General features: G+C 33.3%; 3 protein-coding genes across 3 annotated transcripts; 2 read left to right on the forward strand and 1 right to left on the reverse strand.

Moving 5' to 3' along the window:
- Positions 1-11,311: 11,311 nt before the first annotated feature.
- Positions 11,312-11,991, reverse strand: LOC8263163. The gene has a single exon (XM_002530259.4). The coding sequence runs from the start codon at positions 11,989-11,991 to the stop codon at positions 11,470-11,472; it is 522 nt and encodes a 173-aa protein (XP_002530305.2). The 3' UTR covers positions 11,312-11,469.
- A 236-nt stretch (positions 11,992-12,227) lies between these two features.
- On the forward strand, positions 12,228-20,851 carry LOC8263162 (GPI ethanolamine phosphate transferase 3). The gene is made up of 20 exons (XM_015726075.3): positions 12,228-12,565; positions 12,664-12,698; positions 13,156-13,271; positions 13,359-13,448; positions 13,583-13,702; positions 13,821-13,904; positions 14,319-14,396; positions 15,553-15,678; positions 15,779-15,868; positions 16,339-16,374; positions 16,455-16,510; positions 16,703-16,847; positions 17,331-17,772; positions 17,876-17,967; positions 18,049-18,598; positions 18,832-18,964; positions 19,178-19,219; positions 19,316-19,481; positions 20,106-20,189; positions 20,272-20,851. The coding sequence occupies exons 1-20, from the start codon at positions 12,228-12,230 to the stop codon at positions 20,410-20,412; spliced, it is 2,964 nt and encodes a 987-aa protein (XP_015581561.2). The 3' UTR covers positions 20,413-20,851.
- Positions 20,852-21,588: 737 nt separating this feature from the next.
- Positions 21,589-24,065, forward strand: LOC8263161 (pentatricopeptide repeat-containing protein At1g62350). The gene is made up of 3 exons (XM_002530257.4): positions 21,589-21,958; positions 22,060-22,449; positions 23,640-24,065. Exons 1-3 carry the CDS (start codon positions 21,650-21,652, stop codon positions 23,667-23,669), a joined length of 729 nt encoding a protein of 242 aa, XP_002530303.3. The 5' UTR covers positions 21,589-21,649; the 3' UTR covers positions 23,670-24,065.
- The last annotated feature ends 270 nt before the right edge of the window (positions 24,066-24,335 follow it).

Below are 24,335 nucleotides of genomic sequence, written 5' to 3' on the forward strand. Positions count from 1 at the left end.
TTGTTAAGAAAAATGGTCTAGTAGTTTCAAAGTCTAAGATATCTTTATTCCAAACGAAAATTAGACTTCTTGGACACTACATCTCCCAGGGAACTATCACCCCAATTGAAAGGTTTCTAGCTTTTACTTCAAAATTTCCAGACAAAATTTTGGAAAAAACTCAATTGTAAAGATTCCTTGGCAGTTTAAATTATGTAATGGATTTTTATCCAAATTTGAACTGTTTAGTAAAATCCCTCCATGATAGATTAAAGAAAAATCCCCCTGCATGGACTGATGAGCATACAAAGATTGTCCAAAGCATTAAAAAGCAAGTTTCTGAAATTCCATGTTTACACCTAGCTGATCCATCTGCATTCAAAATTGTTGAAACTGATGCATCAAATTTAGGATATGGTGGAATTCTTAAACAAGTTCAAAACAATAAAGAATGCATTGTCCAGTTTACTTCTGCACACTGGAATGATACACAAAAGAATTATTCAACTATCAAAAAAGAAATTCTTTCGATAGTTTTATGCATCTCAAAATTCTAAAGCGACCTTTTAAATCAAAAATTTCTTTTAAGGATTGATTGTAAATCCGCTAAAGAAGTATTACAAAATGTTGTTCAAAATATAGGTTCAAAAGAGATTTTTGCCAGATGGCAAGCCATTCTTTCTGTTTTTTATTTTGAAATCGAATACATAAGAGGAGATTCGAATTCAATTCCAGACTTTCTAACTAGAGAGTTCCTTTAAAAATAGGAATGACAATGCCAAGAAAATCGAGAGCAAAAGATAAAGAAGAAAAGCAAACAAAAGTTGTTCAAAGCCCGAAAAAAGGAGATTTTACCCTCCTCTTCAATGCCTATCAAAACCTGGACTGAAATCATCCAAGAATAAATGAAAGAAGACCCAGCCCAAAAGTAATTCCATATTCAGGAGTGGCTTGCACAGCAAACTCCTGAATTTTTAAAGATGGTCGAAGAATATTAAAAGCAAGTAGTAGAACTTTACCCCGAAGTCTCTCCAAAAATATCCTCCTCTTCCAACAAAGGTAAATGTATACTTTCTATTCCTTTTTCAAAACCTGAGATAGCAATTTTTCCTCAAAACCTATCTCAGAGCTCTCAAAGTATTTCAAAGCCTAACTCATAAAAAATAGTTTTGTCCCAAATAAAACTTTTCAAAACCAATGAGTATGTAGAAATGCAAAATTTCCAAAGCATTTTAACAATTGAGGAAGGATTTTGTACAGAAAGCCCCTCAAAACTAGTTTCAAAATTTTTCCCTCCGGGATGGTACTTTAAACCCTGGAATATATCAAAACCTTAATCCTACTACGAGTCTATCTTTAAGGTAACTGGTTCTGCAAAATTCAAATACTTCAAAAAGCATAAAGACCACAAAGACCCTGCATATTCCACTTGCACCATTCAAAGAATCCTCCACCTTTCAGATTGGGGAATGGATTTCTATTCACCAAGATCTTTTCCAACTTCCCTCCAAAGCACCTACCCATCAAGCCTAAATACTTCTTTCAACTATTGGGATTACCAACAAGCTTGGTTTAATACTTTTCTTTTATAAAACGAAGGATAAAGCCATTCTTGGCTTTTCTACTTCGACACGAGCACATTCCAAACTTCAAAAATTCCATATTGGTTCAAACAATGGTGAAATTTTTATGGCAATGTTCCAGAGACCATAATTCCTGAAGTTCTACCTTTGTTTAATCTATTCAAAGCTCACAATAAACCAAACAAAATAGAAAGACGTTTTCCTCATTTACTTCTATTATATTTTATTCCAACTTCTTTCTCCCCCGGGTATGTGTATGGTATTTCCATTTCAACTAATCAGCAGATGGAGAAATCATCCTTGCCCGAAGATTCAAAGTTAAATGGTGGGATAAATTTAACCACCAAGAAAAATTATCTCTAAAGATGGTACAATATTTTCTTTCAAAGAATAGCTTCTTGCCACCTCCAAAAGAACATACCACTTTCTTGGCACATAAGTCTTTCATTATTCCAAAGCTAGCGGCGGCTCAAACAGAAGAAGATTTCTTACAATTGATCAAACAGTTGTCAGAAACCGCCTCTTCAAAAGAAAAATCTAAAGCTTCATCTTCCTCTTCTAGCACCAGCTCAGCAGCAATTGATATAGATGATGAGTCGAACGAAGATGACTGTTTTGAGATATTTAAGCCCATCAAATAATATCTTTGTAAAGCCCTTGGGTTGAAAACCAGAAATGGCAGCCCAAAATAATTATGCATGAGCCAAATGCCCTCTCACCCGAAAGACTCGGGTTCGATTCCCGGCAACGGAACCAAGGAATGATGAGGACCTACAAACTAATCATCAATTGGCCAAGGATGACATGAACCATAAAGTCGAGGATCTATTAACCATGTACGAAGGTCCAATCACACGTGCTAGAACTAAAAAGATGAAAGAGGCCTTAATCTCCTTCATAGATCAGATTTGGTGTAAACAAAATATGCATGACTTGAACAAGTCAATTTCATGGAAGCAAGAAGACTTAAAGCTGTTCAACATACTTCAAGCAAGCCAAAGTCCATGTTGATGAATAAAAGCCCAATGGAATAAGTTTGGAGGTTAAAAGTTCAATGGGCCAAGAATATTTTTGTTTTGTTAAAATTAGGTTTTAATCTTATTAAGTATGCATAACAAAGGATAAAGGATAAGGAAACATAAGCTTTAATGGTTAAAAAAATGTGCTCCTTTATTAAGGCAAAATAGTGGGCTGTTTTTTAGGAGTTATGGAGTTGTCATTTAATGTAGGAGTTACACATGTGTTAGCTAATGACCTTCTTTGTTCTCAGCCTTTACCTATATAAAGAAGGCTTGAATCCTTTGTAAAGACACCATTGATATATACAAAATTATTTTGAGCACTTGTGAGTGTTTTATTTTTAGTTCTTGTATGAACTATAGAACTTATCAAGCTATTCTGCTTGTGGCGTTCAAAATCCAAAATCTTTATTTTTTTCATTCTTTACTTATCAAACTTTCTTGTTTGTGGTGTGTTGAGAAAATCAAAATGTTGTTCTAACTATTTTATCACCATTCAATTGATAAAGTGATTGGAATAGTTAATTTGACTTCAATCTTGAAAGATGTAGGGCTGTTTCAAACTATTGGAGGGTGTTAATTTGCAATCCATATGTATCATAGCTCTTTAGCTATTGGGGTGTATGGTTGCTAAATTGGTGAATTCCTATCATTTGGTATCAGAGCTTGCTTCAAGTTTGAGGTTTGCGTATCTTTAATTTGCTGTTGATTTATCTTTCCATTACTTTAGAAGAAAAAAAAAGTTAATATTTCTTTTTCCTTCAATTTCGACTCTTGCCATTCATTCACTATATTTGGCACTGTTTCAAGTACAAAAAAAAGAGTATAAAGAAACAAAATTAGCATATCCTGTTTTTTTTTTGTTTTTTTAGACCAGCCCATTTTCACTCCATTGAATTGCTACAATCTGAATTGTTTGGTTTGAGTACCTTAGTTTATCTAAGAACCAAAGAACAAAACAAGAGAGTTAGGTGAGACCAGTATTATGAAAAGCCATTTAAAGTGTGAAACACGAGTGGAGAGAAATCATTGATTGAGTGAAACACGTGAGGGAGTCTGTGAGGCTGTTTTACCATTTTTATTGCAGATTTTCATTAAAAGAATGTCTAACAAAGATAAAAAAACTAGTTCTTCGTCAAATGATCATGTCATCAAAGCAATGCAGCAACAATTTGAACGAATGTTTACCATGATGGGAGATGTTAGAGAACATCTAGAAAGACATGATATAACACTTGCCCAGTTACAAGATGGATCTCAACAAAAAAAAAGACAACCAGCCTTTGGCCATGATGCTTATGATGGCGGAGTGGAAACAGATAATGACCAAGCCACCGTTGTTGGTTTAGATGCTAATCTTAGAAGACAAAATAGGAGAGGGCGATTTGATAATGTGGATCAAAATATTGGCAGCATTAAAATGAAAATTCCTCCTTTTCAAGGAAAGAACAACCCAGATGCATATTTTGAGTGGGAAAGAAAGGTGGAGATGATCTTTGAATGCCATAACTATTCTGATGAGAAAAAGGTAAAACTTGCTACTGTTGAATTTTGTGATTATGCTATTGTTTGGTGAGATCAATTGTAAAGATAGGCGTCGAAATGGTAAGGGACCCGTGGAGACATGGTTGGAGATGAAACGAATAATGAGAAAGAGATTTGTCCCTAACCACTATTATAGGGATTTGCACTAGCGATTACAGACTTTGACACAAGGATTCATGAGCGTAGAAGAATATCACAAAGAGATGGAAATAGCTATGATAAGGGCTAATATCGATGAGGGTCGTGAGGCCACCATGGCTCATTTCTTAAATGGATTAAATAAGAACATAGCTGACCTTGTAGAATTACAACACTATGTGGAGATTGAAGACATGGTGAATATAACCATGAAAATTGAAAAGCACAAGTAAGTATGATTCTAAACCTTATTCGAATTCTTCTACTTCTTGGAATTCAAAATGGAGTACAAAGGATGATAGACCCATTGTTAAGCCTAAATTTGAAGAGTCTAAGAATGAAATAGGCAGCAAGGGTAAAGGTGAGAATCAAACTAGAGGAATTAAGTGCTTTAAGTGTCTAGGATTTGGTCATGTGGCACGTGACTGTCCTAACAAAAGGGTAATGTTAATGAGAGATGGGGATGTTGAGTCTGAAAGTGAAAATGAAAATGGAGATAAACTACCACCTTTAGAAGATGTTAGTGATGTTGAATATGCTAGGGGAGAGGCTTTGGTTGTGCAAAGTAAATGATGAGTTTGGCGAACAACGTAAAAATTTGTTTCATACTCATTGTTTAATTGCTAATAAGTTGTGTAATATGATTATTGATAGTGGAAGTTGTACTAATGTTGCTAGTACTTTGCTAGTGGAAAAACTGAAATTACCTACTATTAAACATCTAAAACCTTATAAATTGCAATGGTTGAATGATAGTGGTGTTGAAGGTCACTCAGCAAGTATTAGTTTTTTTTTCTATTGGTAGATATAAGGATGAGGTATGGTATGATGTTGTACCTATGTATGTTGGTCACATGTTGTTGGGAAGACCATGGCAATACGATAGGAAGGTGATCTATGATGGATTCAAGAACTGTTACTCTTTGACAATCAATGGGCAGAAGTTTCAACTTGGACCTTTACTACCAAAGACAATTTTTGAAGATCAAATGCGAATAAAACAGCAATAGGAAGAGTTCACATCTTCATTGAGCAAAACTTTAGGGAGGGAACCAGTAAGGGAGAGAAAAGAAAATGGAGAGCTAAGTCGAAAAAAAGAGAGCAATGGGAAACACAATGAGAGAGAAAACAAGTCAGATTTGAGTGAAGAAAATGAGTGTATATGCAAAAATGAGTGATGTAAAGGAAGCTTTGACAATGAGACAGCAAGCACTTGTACTCTTGTGCAAGGATATTTTGATTATTTCTAACGATGTAACCAAAAATTTGCCTAGTGTTGTTGTTGAACTTTTACAGGAAAATGAGGATCTATTTCCAAAAGATGTACATAATGGTTTGCCACCAATAAGAGGTATTAAACATCAAATTGACTTCATTCCAGGTGCAAGCATTCCAAATAGACCTGCATATAGATGCAATCTGAAGGCAACCAATGAGATCCAAAAGCAAGTGAGTGAGCTTATGGAGAAAGGGTGTGTTCGAGAAAGCATGATCCCATGTGTTGTTTCTGTATTACTAGTGCCTAAAAAGGATGAAACTTTAAGAATGTGCGTTGATTGTCATGCCATCAACAAAATCAAGTGTGATGCAAGTGGCATAAGTAACGGTGGACTTTTAATGCAAGAAAGCAAGCCAATTGCATTCTTTAGTGAGAAATTGAGTAGAGCAAGTTTAAACTAGCCTACATATGACAAGGAGTTCTATGCATTGGTAAGAGTCTTGCAAACATGGCAGCACTACCTCTGCTACAAGGAATTTATTATCCACACCGACCATGAGTCCCTGAAATATCTCAAAGGACAAAGGAAGTCTAAACTAATGCCAAGAGGGGATGGTCCTTTCCGAATCCTTCAAAGAATCAATGACAATGTATATAAGTTGGAGTTACCAAGTGATGAAGGAGCATATTCGAGGGCGAATCCTATTGAGGAAAGGGGGAATGATGAGGACCTACAAACTAATCAATTGGCCAAGGATGACATGAACCAGAAAGTCGAGGATCCATTAACCATGTACGAAGGTCCAATCACACGTGCTAGAACTAAAAAGATGAAAGATGCCTTAATCTCCTTCATAGATCATATTTGGTGTAAATAAAATATGCATGACTTGAACAAGCCAATTTCATGGAAGCAAGAAGACTTAAAGCTGTTCAACATACTTCAAGCAAGCCAAAGTCCATGTTGATGAATAAAAACCCAATGAAATAAGTTTGGAGGTTAAAAGTTCAATGGGCCAAGAATATTTTTGTTTTGTTAAAATTAGGTTTTAATCTTATTAAGTATGCATAACAAAGGATAAAGGATAAGGAAACATAAGCTTTAATGGTTAAAAAAAACGTGCTCCTTTATTAAGGCAAAATAGTGGGCTGTTTTTTAGGAGTTATGGAGTTGTCATTTAATGTAGGAGTTACACATGTGTTAGCTAATGACCTTCTTTGTTCTCAGCCTTTGCCTATATAAAGAAGGCTTGAATCCTTTGTAAAGACACCATTGATATATACAAAATTATTTTGAGCACTTGTGAGTGTTTTGTTTTTAGTTCTTGTATGAACTATAGAACTTATCAAGCTATTCTGCTTGTGGCGTTCAAAATTCAAAATCTTTGTTTTTTTCATTCTTTACTTATCAAACTTTCTTGTTTGTGGCGTGTTAAGAAAATCAAAGTGCTGTTCTAACTATTTTATCACCATTCAATTGATAAAGTGATTGGAATAGTTAATTTAACTTCAATCTTGAAAGATCTAGGGCTGTTTCAAACTATTGGAGGGTGTTAATTTGCAATCCATATGTATCATAGCTTTTTAGCTATTGGGGTGTATGGTTGCTAAATTGGTGAATTCCTATCAAAATCATCTTAAAAGAAAAGAAAAAAGACAAAAGACTCTGCACCGTTACTTTTAAAGATTCCTCACTGTTGAAGCGTGGCATTCAACTCCTGCAAAAGATGTGGAGCCCCTCACTCCATTATCAAAAGCATCCAAAAGACGTGGAGCCCCTCACTCCATTATGAAGAGCATCCAAAGTAACAATTATGGAGCCTCAAGGCTGAAGACCTCTATAAATAGAGGAGCTACCAAAGAAGTAGGCAGACTGAAGAATAACAAGAAACTCCTATATTCTTCAAGTCATACCATTAGAAATATAGTGAGAAAAGAGAGTGTAAGAGTGATAATGAGAAACCACCTTCCTCTTGTATTCAACTACTCTTGTAAGTTATATTTCTTTTGTTTAAAGCTTTCATTTTAAAGCTTTTATTTCAAAGTTTGTATATTTGTTCATCCATCAATAAGAAAGAATTTGTTATTATCTCTTATTTTCCATTTTCATTTTAAGATTTAACAAGTGTATGCTCTGTGCTTGCTTGAGTATTCTTTCGATATATATATATATATATATATATATATATATATATATATATATATATATATATATATAGATTATGACAAGGGTTAATATGTAAATATGACATGTGACTACTTGACCTAGAGAAGCCATTAAGTTGTTATATGATATTAGAGTATGATCCCCTTCAATAGATATATGATTCAAAGACAAATTTGATGAAAGTCGGTGGATATGTGACATGCTGATATAAGAAAAGAAAATAAAGTTTGAAAATAAATGTCGGCATAAGAACAACATTTTAGAGTATTTTAAGAATGGTAGCCTTTTAGTATACGAGAATGCATAATAATTTAAATCCTATATTAAAAAGGGACAAATAAATAATATATATGTAAAGAAATAGAACTAATTATGTGAGGTGATTTTTGGTAATTTGGTCATGGAATTAAAGGAACTCTAAAGCTAAACATGTTGAGTTCAAATAAATTTCAAAAAGAACGATCTCTGGAAAAACCTATAAATTCACAACAAAACAGTTGTATTTCAGAAAATATATTTTTATTGTTTACATTTTCTTTTAAATGATAATATAATTAAACACTGCAATTGAGGAACTTAAGATATATTTAGTTTACTAATTTAAAATTAGCTCATAATTGATAACTGCTAAATTATTTAATAATTACTTATTCTATTAACTATATTTTGAAGCTTTTAATCAATAGCTTATTTGATTTATTCTTTTATTTGAGCATATTATCCTTATTAAAGATAATAAAAAATATATTAGTTTATTCTAATATGAATTTTAAATAATTCTTCTTTTACAAATTCTAACAAATATATATCATTTAAAATAATTAATCACTGACTCATTTTGGTATTATACTTTAGTAATTAATAAGATTTAATTTTTAATATTTCTTTCTAAAATAGTATAGATTTCTTTAATAATATATAATTATAGTAATTATAATATTCTCAAAAAATGTCTTTCAATCTAAATAATTAATTTATTTAAGAATTCTTTTTCTTTGCTCGTTGTTCTTTATTAATAAGAGATTAAACAAAAAGTGAAATAGAAAATATTATTAGAACACATGATTCTAATATAAATTGAAACAAAAAATTAATTATTTATAATTTAACAGAAAATCATATAGAGTATATTATTAGAGATGCTCCAATAAAAATAATAATTTTTAACTATTCATTTTATTTAATAACTTAAAATTAAATAATATACTAATTTAATAATATTACTAGAATATAAGAGACTCTAGTTGTAAAAAATTTACTATATTTTCTAGAAAATTACTCTAGATAAATTAGAAAATAAAATTTAATGTCTAGTTGAGAAATCTTTCATAAAAAATTGGAGAAATTTTTTTAAATCCTCTACATTTACATTGTTAATAGAAAATTTATCTACATTTACCATGTTAATAGAAAATTATATTTATTAGTTCTATAAACTCATTTTAAAATACAAAGCAACAAAGCAAAGTGAAAAACATAGTATTTTCTACTTTTGCGTAGTTCTTTTTTTTTTTTTACAATTGTCTAGTTTAAACCTAAAAAAAATAAAATCATACTCATCTTATTTTTCTATTAGAAAAATAGAAAAGTGAAAAATTAAGAAATGAAGAATAAAATTTGAAAGTGAAAGCGGAAAATATTTTCCAAACTAAATAAATTTTATGTGTTTTTATCATGTTTAAATTATTTTTAAATTATATTTTGTTAAAAGATAAAAGATAAAAATAAGATTAATTTATGTTAAAAATAAAAATCTTATTATATTAATACAAATGAAGATTTAAATAAATTTAAGATTAGTAATAAACTTAAAATTCAAGATGTTGCCGTTTCAATCCATCTTGACAAAGTCCTGGGATGGGATGATTTCACGGGTCTTTTCTTGCAATGATATTGGGATGTAATAAAAAATGATTTATTTTCATCTATTATTCCAAATATCCCTTTATCTTTAAAAGTGCACATTGCTGAAATTTTTTAAATTGGAATTATTGATAATCTGGATAAATATCTTGGTTGCTTGTAATAGTAGATAAATTAAAGAAAAAAACCTTCGTACAGTTAATATAAAAAATATGGAAAAAACATTTGCATGGCAAGCTTCATTTTCATCACCAAATAGGATTGTTTTGAATCATCAGGATATAATTCTCTGGAGGCATCTATGCAAAATGGAACTTCCAAGCAAATTAAAGATTCTTATGTGGAAAACCTTTTCTTATGAACTTCCTGTAGGTTGGCTGCTTTTCAACCGGTTAGGGTATTCTCAAAGCTGTTGCCCAAAACCTTAGAGCATACTTTCTTTCATTGTTCGTTGGCGCAACAGGTATGAAGATTGTCTTATATGAGATTATCAACTTCGCTTGGTGGGACGATTTTTAATAATATGGGACAATATCATAGCAGACCTCTGCCATTAATGTAGATGAAGAAAAAGCAGGGAGTCCATCAGTATCGCATTGGTCCATGACTTCTGCCATTAATGTAGATGAAGGATATGTTAAAGTCAACTCTTTTGACGTTGCCTACAGATCAACTTTGAATAGAAGTAGTGTTGTTTTTCAAGCGAGTAATTTATAAGGTGAGATTCTAGGATCATGCTGCAAGATGGTCATCGAGCCTAATCAACCTTTTATTCTTGAAGCAAAGAGAAAGTATAGTCTAGCCTAGGCGTTTAGAATGGAATCGACTGATTTTCGAAGGTGATGCTTTACAAGTCATCCAAATTGCACGGCAATAAACTATTGTTCCAAACATGGTGCAAGCCATCTTTCTTGATATTGAAGAACTAGCTTCTGGATTTCATTCTACTTTCTTTACTTTCATTTCCGGCAGTGTAATAATATGGCTCATAACTTAGCTCAGTCTGTATCTACTACTTGATCCTTCATTATATATAATATTAGCTGACCGTTATTATTATTTCGATTATAAAAAAATTAATTTATAGTTACAATTTAATAAATTTTTAATATTAATATTAATTTATAATTTTTAAAAAATAATAGTAAATTATTATTTTTAGATAACTTTAATTTCTTTTTAAAATTTTATCAGTTCAATAATATACAAATTATTTTAAAAATATATATTAATTAATTATAATATTATATAAATTAATACTATCAATATAATTAATATTACTATTTTTATAATTAAAAATATTATTATAATAAAAAATTAATTAATTAGTAAATATAATATTTAAAAGAATTATTATTTAATTAAAAATTAATCTTTAAATTAATATAACATTAAAATATAATTAAATATTATTTTTAAATAATTATTATCTAATTATAAAATTAATTTATATATATATTTAAATTTTAAAAATTAAAATATATATAAATTATTTCGATTAAAAAATTAAATTATAATTTTAAATTATTGATTTAAGTATCTTGAACTTTTTTATTTTTACATAAATGTAAATAGTTAAATTTATAAAAATTTATAAAAAATTTAATATTAATAAAAAATATAAAAACTGACTTATATATTAGTATCCCAACCAGAAATTTAAACAAGTATCGGGTTTAATTCATTTTGACGTTATCGATGTAGACAGTGGCGCGGAGAATATATGCGTCGCCAATTATCCCATATATTTGTCCAAAATATATCGTCGCTATAACGAACAAATAACAAAAGCGACACATGAACATAAAATTTCAGGTTATGCCATGTATCCTGAAATGATATTATTACAGGAATGAACGGCAGATACAGTGGCAATGTGTACATATATAAATAGCAACCCTAGGATCATCACCACTACAACGATATTTATTTTTTCCTTAAGAAGAGAAACCTTAATTAACCACGCAAACTTAGATAAATAGAAGTGGCAACACCGAGCGCGTAAACACCAATCGCCGGCCCAACCAAATTGATCCCCGACCTAGTCACAGCTCCAATCCCGACAATTCCAGCGGCTCCAAGAGGTACTCTAGTCAAAACCGCCTTTCCAGCATTGCCCACAACAGCCTCCGTGTAAAGCACCACCGCCCACTCCTTAAACTGGGGCCACCCCAAGATCACCTCCTGCTCATGCTCGTCTTTCTTGTTGCTGAGCTGGACGACCCGAAGAGCGGAGTCTATTTGGGTCCGGGTTGGAGGAGACGGAACCCACTTGAGGATGAGATTGTTTTTGTGAGCGGTGGTGGTAATGGCGGTGTGGATTAGACTAGAGGCTGTTGGTAGTTGGTATGGTAAGACTCCTTGGAAAGCGTGTTGGGTTAGTGAGAGACACTGATTGTAGGCTGAGTCACAAGCTGAGTCGAACTCGCTCGAGTTGGCGACTCCAGCTTTCACTCGTTTAGACACCGATATCCCCATGTTCTTCCCTTCCGCTATTGTTTATTTTCTGTCTCACCTTTTCTTTATACCAAACAAAAAACTAAAAGAAACAAAACGACGCCGATTTGATCCTGCACTAAAACGAGGCCTTCTTTTTTCTCGTCAAACGACGACGTACAAGAGAACTTTTTATTTCAGACGTTAGGGATAGAAACGTCGACGTTGGCTCAAAACGACAACGTATGGAGCGTAGGCTTTGACCGGTAAAACGATTTATGTCGCCCATTTTTGTTTCTGTTTCTGGCGAAAATATAAGGAAAAAAAGAGAGAAAGAAATGGAGAGAAGAATATCTAAATGGATGATGATGATGATAGTAATGGTAGTACATGGAATTGGTATAGTGATATTCACGAGAGGTTTTCTGTTGACTCGAACAGAGCTTCCTTATTATAGTCAATGCTCTGATATATCTGAATCTCCTTGCTTTTATAATAATAACAATAAATCTTCTGATTCTCATTTTAGTATCGGTAATCCGAATCAGCAGCAGCAAAAGTGTTGGACTAAACCTGCTGTTGATCGTATTATTATTATTGTTCTGGATGCTCTCAGGTACTTACCATTTTTCTCTCTTTGTTATTTATTATTATTTTTAATTTACTTTTATGGTTCAATTTTCTTAGTCTATTTGGGTTTATTTCTGTTTCCAGGTTCGATTTTGTTGCTCCAAGCTCATTGTTTCCAGGTTACTTTACCAGCGCTAACTAATTCGTGTTCAATAATAGTTTAATGAAATGAATTCCTGCATAATCATGTCAGTTTTCTTTAAGTCATATTCTTTATGAACTCAAAAAATGATGGGGTTTAATTTACTAATTGGAATTTGATTTAGTCGATTCTAATGTTTGGAATGCTCTTAGCTACTAGAATTCAATTCTTTCAACTTAGAAAAATCAAGTCAATTTGAAAGAAATGAACTCAAATAAAGGTCTTGCACCTTTATTCCAGACAAAGCCTTCATCACTTTCAAAATGCTTTTTAAAATAAAAAATTATTGAGAATATCTGATTCTATCAACTATATGTCTTCCAGACATAAAAACCGACTGTAAATCAAATTCAATTTTTGCATTTATACTTCCCTTAACAAACTCATTATTGTTTGGTTCTCCTATTGCTATATTGAGATTGCATATGATACAGAGAAGAAGCCATGGATGGACAGACTGCCTATTTTACAGAAATTGGCAAAAGGGTCATCTGCCAAGATTTTCAAAGCTATTGCTGATCCTCCTACCACAAGTCTTCAACGTCTAAAGGTTTCCATATTTTGAACCTTTTCTATTCATGTAGTTATTTTCTGAGTTTTTGTTGACAAAAAGTGCTTCTTTTTTTTCATTTTTCAGGGCTTGACTACTGGTGGACTTCCAACTTTTATTGATGTCGGAAATAGCTTTGGTGCTCCTGCAATTGTTGAAGATAACATCATTTATCAGGTTTAGGTCTAGCTAACTTTTATCCTCACATCCTCAGAGTTTGGTTATAGAAATATTTTGGCTTTTTAACTTTTTTTCAGCTATATCATTCTCCTAATTGTACTTTAATTCTCATGAGATAATCCCACTTGCAGTTGGTTCTAAATGGGAAGCGCACACTGATGATGGGTGATGATACATGGGTTCAGTTATTTCCTCATCATTTCAATAAATCTTATCCTTACCCATCGTTTAATGTTAAAGATCTACACACAGTATGTCGTTTTATCATGTTCATCATTTTCACTTTTGAGCAGTTTTCTTTCTTTCCTTTTTTTTTTTCTGTCTCCTAATATATTAAATAATAGTTCTGGTAAAATTCTAATGTCCCAGGTAGACAATGGATGCATTGAACATTTATTTCCGTCCCTATATCAAGATGACTGGCATGTGCTCATTGCACATTTTCTTGGTGTGGTAAGATTGTGGTGTCTTGACATTTGTATATCTGGTGTTAGTAATATTTCTGTAGATGGATTTATGTGTTATGAGTAGATTTAGATAGGTTTTCATTGTTATGTGCTTTAGATCAATCTCTACATGCATTGCTTGTTTGCTTCTCAAGAACTAAATTATTATATTAATTTTTGATGGATTATTTCTGTTTTCTGATGGAGACCTACATTTTCTTGATTTGTTAATAAATTAATCAACCATAGCTGTGAGTTTCATGGTATGTGTCTGTGATTGTTACTCTCTTCACTTAGTTCTAGGATAAATGCTTTTCAGGTTCCCAAAAATTTGACCTAGTTGTTTAAGTTTAATACAAGAAACCATAACTGCCCTCTCCTTGTATAAGGAAATTGAGCCCGTTTGGTCTATGTGATACAGGATCATGCTGGGCATATATTTGGTGTTGATTCTACGCCAATGATAGAAAAGTTGGAGCAGTACAATCTCATGCTAGAGGTAATTCCTATTATTTAAAACTGAAATTGCTTCTACGTGTATTGTTCACCTTGCATTTCACTTTTCCGAATGTCAAGGAAGGAAATCCTAGTCCAGGTAATATAGTGTGGCATGTTACTGCATGATAAACTGCTCAGGCTTTTTGAAGTTGTAAAGTACCCAGTGTGACTTGTTTTAAGGTTACCTAGTGGGATATTTATATGTTGTGGTTTTCTCATGCCGGTTTAAGTTTCAAGAGGCTCAGCAATATTAACTGCAATAAAAATTTGCATTGAATCTCTACCTGTTAATTTCTTACATTTCTGTGTCTATTTCTGGTGTAACAATTTCTGCTCCTTTAGCAACATTTAAGTTACAGCATCCATTGCATTTTGGTTGCTGCAAAAGCAGGCATGCTGAATGTCATGATATCCAATCTGATTTTTTGTTGTTTGTTTTGTTTTTTAAATTACATTTTGCTTTCGTGTATAATGAAACTTCACAATTGACTCCTTTTTTTTTTTAAATAATTTTAAATGCAATACCTTTGCTTGTTGAACCAAACTCAAGTAAATACTTTTTTATGAGTAAAAAGCATAATGTTTAAACTAAATGCTGCTTAATAATATTCAACTTCTGTTGTAAAATAAGCTTTTTGGTTTGGCATACAAACTTTAAACCTTATGATGATCCGTTTGTATCAGGATTTTGTGTATAGTTGAAGGTTAGAAGTTATGAACCCAGCCTTAATTATGGAGGGATCAGAGTTAGCAAAACACTGAAGAAAATAGCAAGATTACCCTGCTTAAACAATTTTTTTTTTTTTTTATCTGGGGTAAGCCACATTTATCATGTATGCTTAAATGTGAAAAGTTTGCTGGGAGGTGATAAACCAATGCTTGAAAGGATTACCAGTTAAGGTCCAGTGAAGGAAAAAAAAAAAGTGTGTGGCTGCACCATATTGGGCTGATAGAGGTTCCACATCCTGTCCCAATTCACATGTAATATTCTTTCAGGATGGGGTTGGGGGGGAGGGGTGGGGGCGGGGTGGGAGTTGTTGGATGGTAGAAGGCTGGGGCATGACTGATTCTGCTATATACTGGGTGCTACAGCTGTTTCATGCTGCTTTTAATTTTTGCACTATAATTAGATTCCTAACTAAGCCTCATACATTCAGAAAGTAATCAAAGAAATAGAGATCCAGTCTGGGCCAGGTGGCTTACATGAAAATACTCTTCTTCTTGTGATGGGTGACCATGGACAAACATTAAATGGTGATCATGGTGGAGGCAGTGCTGAGGAGGTATATTTTATATCTCTTCTTATAGAAATTTAATTCATCTTCTCGTACTTCTTTTTCTTTTCTTTTTTAAGGTTACGGACACTCCAACAATATAATGCAGGTGGAAACATCAATTTTTGCCATGAGTTCTAAGCGGCAGCCATTTTCCATTCCATCTGAACTGGACACTTCATCTTGTGAACAAGATCTGGTAGTGCCACTATCTTTAAGTGCACACGTATACTAGCAGCCCCAAGATATATATGTCCTCTCTCGCTTTAGCTTCTTCTTGCTGATCTTGTTCTTTCCCTATGTTATTGGAGTGTTTTCTTTCTTGATGTTATTCATTTGGTTGGCTGTATTTCTTCTTCCCAAATGTGTAAGAAATGAATATTAGAGGGCAAGGGAATAGGAGGCAGAGGTGTAGGAATGTACATGAACGTGATTTTGCATTCTAAAAGTAATATTATTATGCAGTGAATAAAACTCAAGAGGTACTGCTTAGAGAATGTTTCTAATGGTTACGATAGATGATCCAATTGTGCTTACCCCGTCTAACTTGTAAGAAAAGAAAATGCATTGGTTAGTAGACAAATTGATGAATGATGTTTGCTCCTTATGAGCAAAAGCTCTAGTTTGTCCTTCTTCTAAGTGAATTTCACTCTCCATTTGTGATTTCAGGATGGAAACGAGATATGTACCAGTTCCCTCCATCAGGTGAGTGAAACTCTGGACTGGGATTCACTTGTGGCTTTTTTCAAATGTAGAAGGTACTAATTCAGGTAAACTCTCTGCAGCTTGATTTTGCAGTGACACTGTCAGCTTTACTTGGTGTATCCTTTCCATTTGGAAGGTGCCGTGTAAGCATCCTTTTATTTTAACTTCTACATCAGTCTATTCATGTATACTTTTTCGTTTATGGGATGACTTTGGTACTGATCAGTTAAATCAGCTTTGATAATCTGCTGTGTTGCTCCTTTCTATTAAGTCCGTTGTTTCGGGAGAATGCTATTTCTTAATTTGTTTATTCTTGCTCTTCTTTCAGCATTGGGCGTGTTAACCCTGAACTATATGCTTTAGGTTCTGGTACATGGAATTTGGAGGAAACTAAAGTGGGGGATTGCAAACTGTCAAAACTGGAAGACTGGGTACAGAATTATGTCAATGTACTTTGCATCAATTCCTGGCAGGTATATTTTTTTCTTTACTGGTCTTGGATTTTAAAATACACATGTAATGACACTGTCAATTCGGTTTTTAATTCTACTAAGTAAATGACCTGTTCTTTCCCATTCAGTAGGCCCATTGCATTACCGGTGTGGCCTTGAGCTGGTTGGTGTATGCCAGTTATCTACCATTCTTTTAGGTTAAAGACAAAAACTTGGAATGAATTTGTTGATAGTCTGACATATTGAAATGAAAACAATAACTAGAGGCTTTCCTGCTATGGCTTACTAAAAGGGCAAGGTGCCTCCATCACTACTCTTTGAACTGAGTTGGTAGGATTTTGGATATAGCCCCTTGATCCATTGAAATGTGTATTAACTAGAGGTACAAATATATCATCTCCATACAATGCTTGATTTAGTTGGCAGGATGTAAGGTCTTTGTTTGATGCGCTTGTTTCCACACGCAATCCATCGGATTCCGATCTTATATATCTTCTTATGCAGGTCAAAAGATACATTGATGTCTATTCAGCTTCATCGATGATTGGATTTTCCTCTGAAGACTTGCTACACATATCAGATGTATATAATCAGGCAGAGGAGAATTGGTTACATATTAAGGATTTATTATCATATAAAAATGAAAGCTGCCACTCCTTGTTGCCTGATCTTTTAAGGCAAATCGACACTTATTTTAACTTTCTCTCAAATGTTTCGGAGTTGGCACGCTCCAAATGGACCGAGTTTAATTTGAAGATGATGGGCATCGGTCTTGGGATTATGTTGATGTCACTTTTAGTTATGTTTCTTGCTATTCAGCAGGCAAATAGGCCATATGCTGTTTTCCGTCCTACACCTGGAAATTCTATGATTTCCTTTGACTTAGTATTTGCTTTCTTTATAGTGGCAATACGTGCTGGCAGCTTGTTTTCAAATAGTTACATTTGTAAGTTCTGACTTCTAATGTTTCTACAAATGCTTTTTCTTCTTGTCCCCTATTATTCCCTACTTCTGTTTTGACATTCCATTTTTCTGAACCTTGAGCTCAGTGGAAGAAGGAAAAGTAGCAAGTTTTCTGTTAGCCACAACTGGAATTATCAAGTTACGATACTCAATCATGAAAAAAAAGATGATATATGAAGTATGTGCCTGTAACCTTTGAGGTTGATTATATATATATATATATATTGATCGTGCTGACTTTTCAGATATTTATTTGCAGGCAGTAATATTTCTTCTATTAATATCCATTCTGAGATTCAGCATCGAGGTTGGGCTGTCAAAGCAGGCTGCTACTTCTCTATTTATGAGCGCATCTCCCTCGTGGATGCTTGGGATTGCCCCAGGGCATCCAATATGGATGTATATGTCTGAAATTGGGCCAATTTTAGCTATAATCTCATTAGCATGGTTATTGTATAGAACCACTTCTAGCAGCCATTATTGGGGAATTTGGAAATGCATAATCATGGGAACCATTTCAAGTTATTTACTTATAGCAGTACATTGGCTATCTGAAAGTAGCACACTGAGTCTGGTTCTGTTGCTTCGAGGAATTGGAAAAAGTTATATTCCCAGATTAGTTTATGGTATTGGTCTGGGTCAACTTACTTTAGTGGCATTTGGTCAATGTTTTACAAAGGAGAAACCTTTAGATGGAAACTGGAGCTTGATAATTAAAACAGTGGCCCTGTCATCTGCTTGGAGTTCAACAATCATTCTTTTGTCAGGAAAACAGGGTTCCTTGGTTGCATTAGCATTCATAATTGGAGGTGCTTATCTTTGCTGTAGCTTGCTTATTCTTGCTATAGCTTTAATATTTATTAGTTTGCATCATTGAGCTGTGGTTTATGATTTTTTCTTCTTTAGCTTTGAAAATTTTTGGTGTTTTTTTCATGTTTCTTTAAGTTGTGTCCCTCTTTTCTGATCCATAATGTAATAGTATCATTAGCTGTCACCCTCCTTTAAAGGATTTGTGTATTTGTATAAAAGCCTTTTTTGACAGGGTATTGCATTAAAAAGCTGGAAAATATGGAAGATGCCATTAGCGGGACTGCTACAATGTTGAATTTCAATCCCCTTGCTGTAACACAATGGAATCTTTTAGCCGTGTGTCTATTCTTTGCCACAGGTCACTGGTAAGATAAGATGCTTGTACCTACTTTGATGTTTGCATGCATGCTGAGTGCCTGAGCCTGTTTCTAGTCTATTTTATTAGTTTCATTGGTCATCATTGCAGCTCATTCTCTAATAGTTGAAGCAGTTCAAGCTATCATATAGCTCAGTAATTCCTAAGCTTAGAAGCTTTATACCTATGCGTGCATTCCCTAACCAGAGTTACAAATTTTCAGGTGTGCTTTTGATGGCCTCCGCTATGGTGCTGCATTTATTGGGTGAGTCTTGGAATGTGCATGCATGCACATGTTTGGGATTATTCATAATGGCTGCCTGTGGAACTAATAATCATTTCCAATCAATGAATTTTTCAGGTTTGATGAGTTCATCCTAGTTCGTCAGGCGGTCCTTCTTACAATTGATACTTTTGGTTTTTCACATATTCTTCCTATTTTTGGGCTTCCATTTCTTGCTCTGCACCGATCTTCTTTGGGTCAGACCAACTGCTGGAAAAGTTCTATCTTGTCACGGCTATCTCAGGTGAGTATCTTTTTTACTTCTCCATTTTGTGATGCCACAAAATAATTGTCCAACTTATTTCAGGAGTATTTGTGTATGAATTTTCTAGTCATGTAGGTTTAGATGCTAGTTACATTATGTTTGGCATAAATGAAATCCAGAAGTTCTTACGGAATTCATTTGCAAATCCATATTCCGTGTGTTTGGTATAAACATAAATCATTTGAGAATCTATTTCGTTGAATCCTTAGAGTCAGATAGAGCTAAATCAAATTTTATCAAATTTGATAGAATTTCTAAATGAATTCTAAATTTATGAGATTTTATTTTTATTATTGGCAATTTACCCTTGATTCAGATACATTTTTCTTCTCTCATCCCTATCTTCCTTCTTTTATTCATTTCTCCTCTTTCTTTCTCTCTTTTATCTCTTCAACTCTAGATCAATTTTTAAATAAATTCTACATTTACATATCATACCAAAGAAAGAAGTTCATTTGCAAATAAATCTATTAGAAATTCATTTATGATGAAATGAAATTTTTTTGTAGGATTTGAACCAAACACAATATTAGTTTATGTTTCAATGATTTGGTAGTCTAAGCCATCTAAAAAGACTAATATGGATAAGAATGTACTTTTCAGATGTATATGATGTTTGGACTCATCACAGCCACCACAGTTACAGCCACTATAATATGTGTCACTATTCAAAGGCGGCATCTAATGGTAATGGCGACCATTTAAGTCGGTAATTGATTCTACTTATATTTACACTACTGCCTTTGTTTACTGCTCTCTTTCCTCGTAGGTGTGGGGTTTATTTGCTCCAAAATTTGTTTTCGATGTGGTGGGTCTTCTGCTGACAGATCTTCTAATGTGCTTGGCTTTTCTATTCTATTCTGGTGGAGCGGAAGATGTTGCACAGCAGGATCAGAGTACTGAAAAATGATGGTAAAAAAGATCTTGACTTGGGATTTTCGCTGCTGATGCCAACGGAAGATATAAACTCTGAAAATCTTCTGGGTTCATTGTTTATTCATCTTTTGTAAGTGCTTGTTAGTGCAAGATATTGTTGATCCTGGTTTACACATGTCTGACTGCCAGCCAACGATTAGAATTCTATAAAGATGTGAAAAGCTGGCACAAGAATTTGGCAATTTTGAGAAGAAGAAAAAGAGTTAGGAAGATTGTTTAACTTAGTGGGATAGAGTCTCTTGCTGAGATGTGTTCAGGCCAAAATTACCCTTGAAGTATAATGGTGTTGATGGCATGTGATGTATCTGGTGTTGGCCAAAAGCCTTATAGAGAAGGGGAAAAAAGATATCAAATGTGCTAATTATTATTATTTTCTTTGTCTCATTCTGTATAAAAACCTTTTATTTCCATTATATCCTGGTATATTGCATGCACATTATACTTTCTAGCTTTGTTAACTTTATCAAAAACACCTAACCCTTTAATTATAATCCTATTTCTGTACATATAAATAATAAACCTAAAATCATAATCCTAACCTTATAGAAGGTAAATGTAAACCTTTATCAAAACACATTATGTGTATACTTCAAACACAAAGAAGAGTTTTTCACCAAAGGAGGTGGCTCATTAGCCTCACAAAGATGATTCACCTGAGCCACTTTATGAATACAGCTGAAAATTCCTACAATTTATTTTTAATCGGTTTTTCAAACTATTTGAAAAGTTTGCTTTTGATCCAAAATTATTAGATAGATCATCCTTACTTTGATTAACATTTTCATCCTTTTTGAGTCTAAAAATATAGCTTTTTAATTCCTAAATGGTTAATAAATAAAGGATTATAATTTTTTTAACTTTTAAAAATGAAGTGTTAAATATTGAGTTCTTTTTTTTTAATAAAAAGACTAAAACATAATGTTTGCACTAAAGTGTATATATTATTCAAAATTATTAAATTAAGGACAATTTTACTCAATTTTCAAACAAGAGGGAAGAAAATGTAATTAAAGTCAAAACTCTGAGGGGAAATGGTAAATTGCTCGGCCTTAGAAAAGAATAGAACTGCTGAAGGAGGACCTTTTGTAAAATTTCAAACCAGTCACGTGATAGCACGCTCATCACGTGCTTATATATATCAGTATCAAAAATCAAAAATCCGCAACACATTTTTGCAATACCATCATCTTCTTCCGTGAAAATCTACTCTAATGGCCTCTCTCAAATTCAAATTCCAGTTTCCTCCGCCACTGAGAATTTTCCAAATTCCCAAAACGCCCAACTTCAAAACATCATTTGTAACCTGTAGCCTAAGAGGTGGACCGAGAAAACCTTTGTGGAGGTCAAAGAGAGTATCAACAGAAGCTATACAAGCAATCCAATCACTCAAATTAGCTAAATCATCAAATCCAAGATTACACCAAGTTTTCAACACTAAATTATCAAGACTTCTCAAAACTGATTTGCTTGATGTTCTTGAAATTTTGCAAAACCAAAATGAATTAGATTTAGCACTGAAGGTACTGTCTTTTACTACTTTCTTTTTTTTCTCTTTTTGTTTGAGTATTTTTATACCCATTTTGAAGTTCTTTTATCTGAATTGAAATCAGGGTTTTATTAGGTGTTTGAGTTTGTGCAAAAGGAGATATGGTACAAACCAGATTTAACTCTATATTATGGGATGATTGAGATGTTGGGGAAGAATAAGATGACTGAAATGGCTGAAGGGTACTTTTCGAAACTAGAGAAAGAAGGGTTGAAACCTGATACACGAGCATTCAATGAGATGATTGGGGCTTATTTGAAAGTGGGTACTACTGAAAAGGCAATGGAAATGTATGGAAGAATGAAGGAATCGGGTTGTGTACCAGATAAATTGACATTTGTAATTTTGATTAGGAATCTTGAGGAAGCTGGAAGAAATGATCTTGTTGATATTATAAAGAAAGAATGTGGTGATTATATGGATTATCCTGAGAAATTTCTTGAAGAAGTTGAGAGGAAGAAAGATGTAAGTTATCTTTTTTCTTTTTACATGTCCAGCTAACTTCTGTTTTTTATTTGTTTGATTTTTATGCTCTCTGTTTACGTATTATGTTTAAACGGTGATAGAAAATTTTGATATTTTAATTATAATCTAAATATAGTATCTGGTGATTTAGACACAAGTAAAGGCACTTATTTTCCTTGCTTGTAATTTGTGGTTAATGGCTTAAATGTTATGGAGCTTGGAACCCTCTATTGTCAGTGTTAACTGGGATATAACTGCTATCTAATTTTACACTTACTGAGATGGAAAAGCCGATATACATTTGGTAATCTTGTTAACTTAACATGGCATAAAGACTCCAACTTGGCTAACTTGTTTGAGTATATGAAGAGAAAAAAATATAAGAGGAAGAAGAAGGAGGGAAAAAACAGCCTGTCTTTCTGTCTTCTCTTTGTGTCAGCCCTCTCTGCTCTTACTAGACTCCCTCTCCAACATGCCGTATCATCTTCCTCTCATTGCCCCCTTTTACTATGCAAAAGCCAAAATCTAAATTTATCCTTCCCGTTGGACTTGCTTTAAAGCCCCATAGAAACCTCACCATCTTGACCCATCAAATCTGTACTTTACCAAGCAAAAGGCACGGAGAAAAAAATTCTTTGATGGATCACAGCAGTGATTAAGTCTTACAGTGAAGTTTGCTGGAGAAAGTTTTGAGTTTCTAATGGAAAAATTTTGGGTTTAGAGGTGCTGCATGTTCTTGCTAAGGCACAGACCAGATTTGTCATTTAGTTTTTGCTTGGAATCTCATGTAAAGGCTCATTTTGGCAGGCAAAGAGGATAGAAATTTTTTCTAATGGAACGTGCATTTTAAGTTTACTCTCATGCTCTATGTTAGATGATGTTCAGCATAGCACATAACTACTTTGAACTACGGTTGTTCCACTATATGAAATGAAACATTAGTGAGTCAATTGGAGCACATTCAAATTTCACAAACAAATCATAAGCTAAAGAGAACTGCCATGACACACATACCCGAATGAGCTTTTCATTTTTATGATAACCATGAAAGGCTGTTTAGAAACTAAAGCGTTATTCAGAATTCTTTATGCATGAACTAATGTTTCACCATACTAGTAGGATCCTCTGTTTGTTCCTGTTAAATGTTCTCCTGTAAAATTGTACATCTTTGAGTGGTATTACTTTTGCAGGCAAAAAGGCAGTTGATAAATCTTGGTTGACAATTTCCAATTCAAGGTTGATTTACTCTTATCAAAATCCCGAAGGCTACAGACTGTGCTAAGGTGTCAGTTTTAATTTAAGTGGTTTTGATGTATAACTGTCAAAGCCGCCTAGCAGATGGGCACATGCATAAGGGAGTTGTCAAGCAAGCGATTCGAATCAAGGAAGATGGTTAGGCAAATTTTTTTTGTCTGAACTGCTTTGCATACTGGTTCATTTGAGACATTTTACAACTGTGTTCCTATTCTGTAAACCATTATGCTCCTTAACAATCTGATGGACAAATGTTCCTGTATTTTACAACTGTTTTCCTGTCTGTTCATAGATCATAATGACTTGATGCAAAAGTATGTTTGGATATGAATGGCATTGCTCGGAGAAAAGTTGAAGGCAAATAATTGCTTGGTACCAAAGAGATAGCAACCCGAGTAGAAGGAAAACTGCTGTTAACATCACTGATGGCTATGCAAATGGTTACATATGTCCGCTTCTACGTAGAGACTCCTATTTATAAATCCTCAATCAAATTATTAATTATAGAAACAGAAACAATGCACTTATAAAAGTTAAACTAAATGAGTCTATTTATCCTTCTTATTAAATTAGGATGTATATACTTTATTTTATATTTATAAAACTTTATTTTTATATATTATATATAATTC

This window comes from Ricinus communis, chromosome 8, assembly GCF_019578655.1.
Source record: "Ricinus communis isolate WT05 ecotype wild-type chromosome 8, ASM1957865v1, whole genome shotgun sequence".
NCBI classification, from domain to species: Eukaryota; Viridiplantae; Streptophyta; class Magnoliopsida; order Malpighiales; family Euphorbiaceae; genus Ricinus; species Ricinus communis.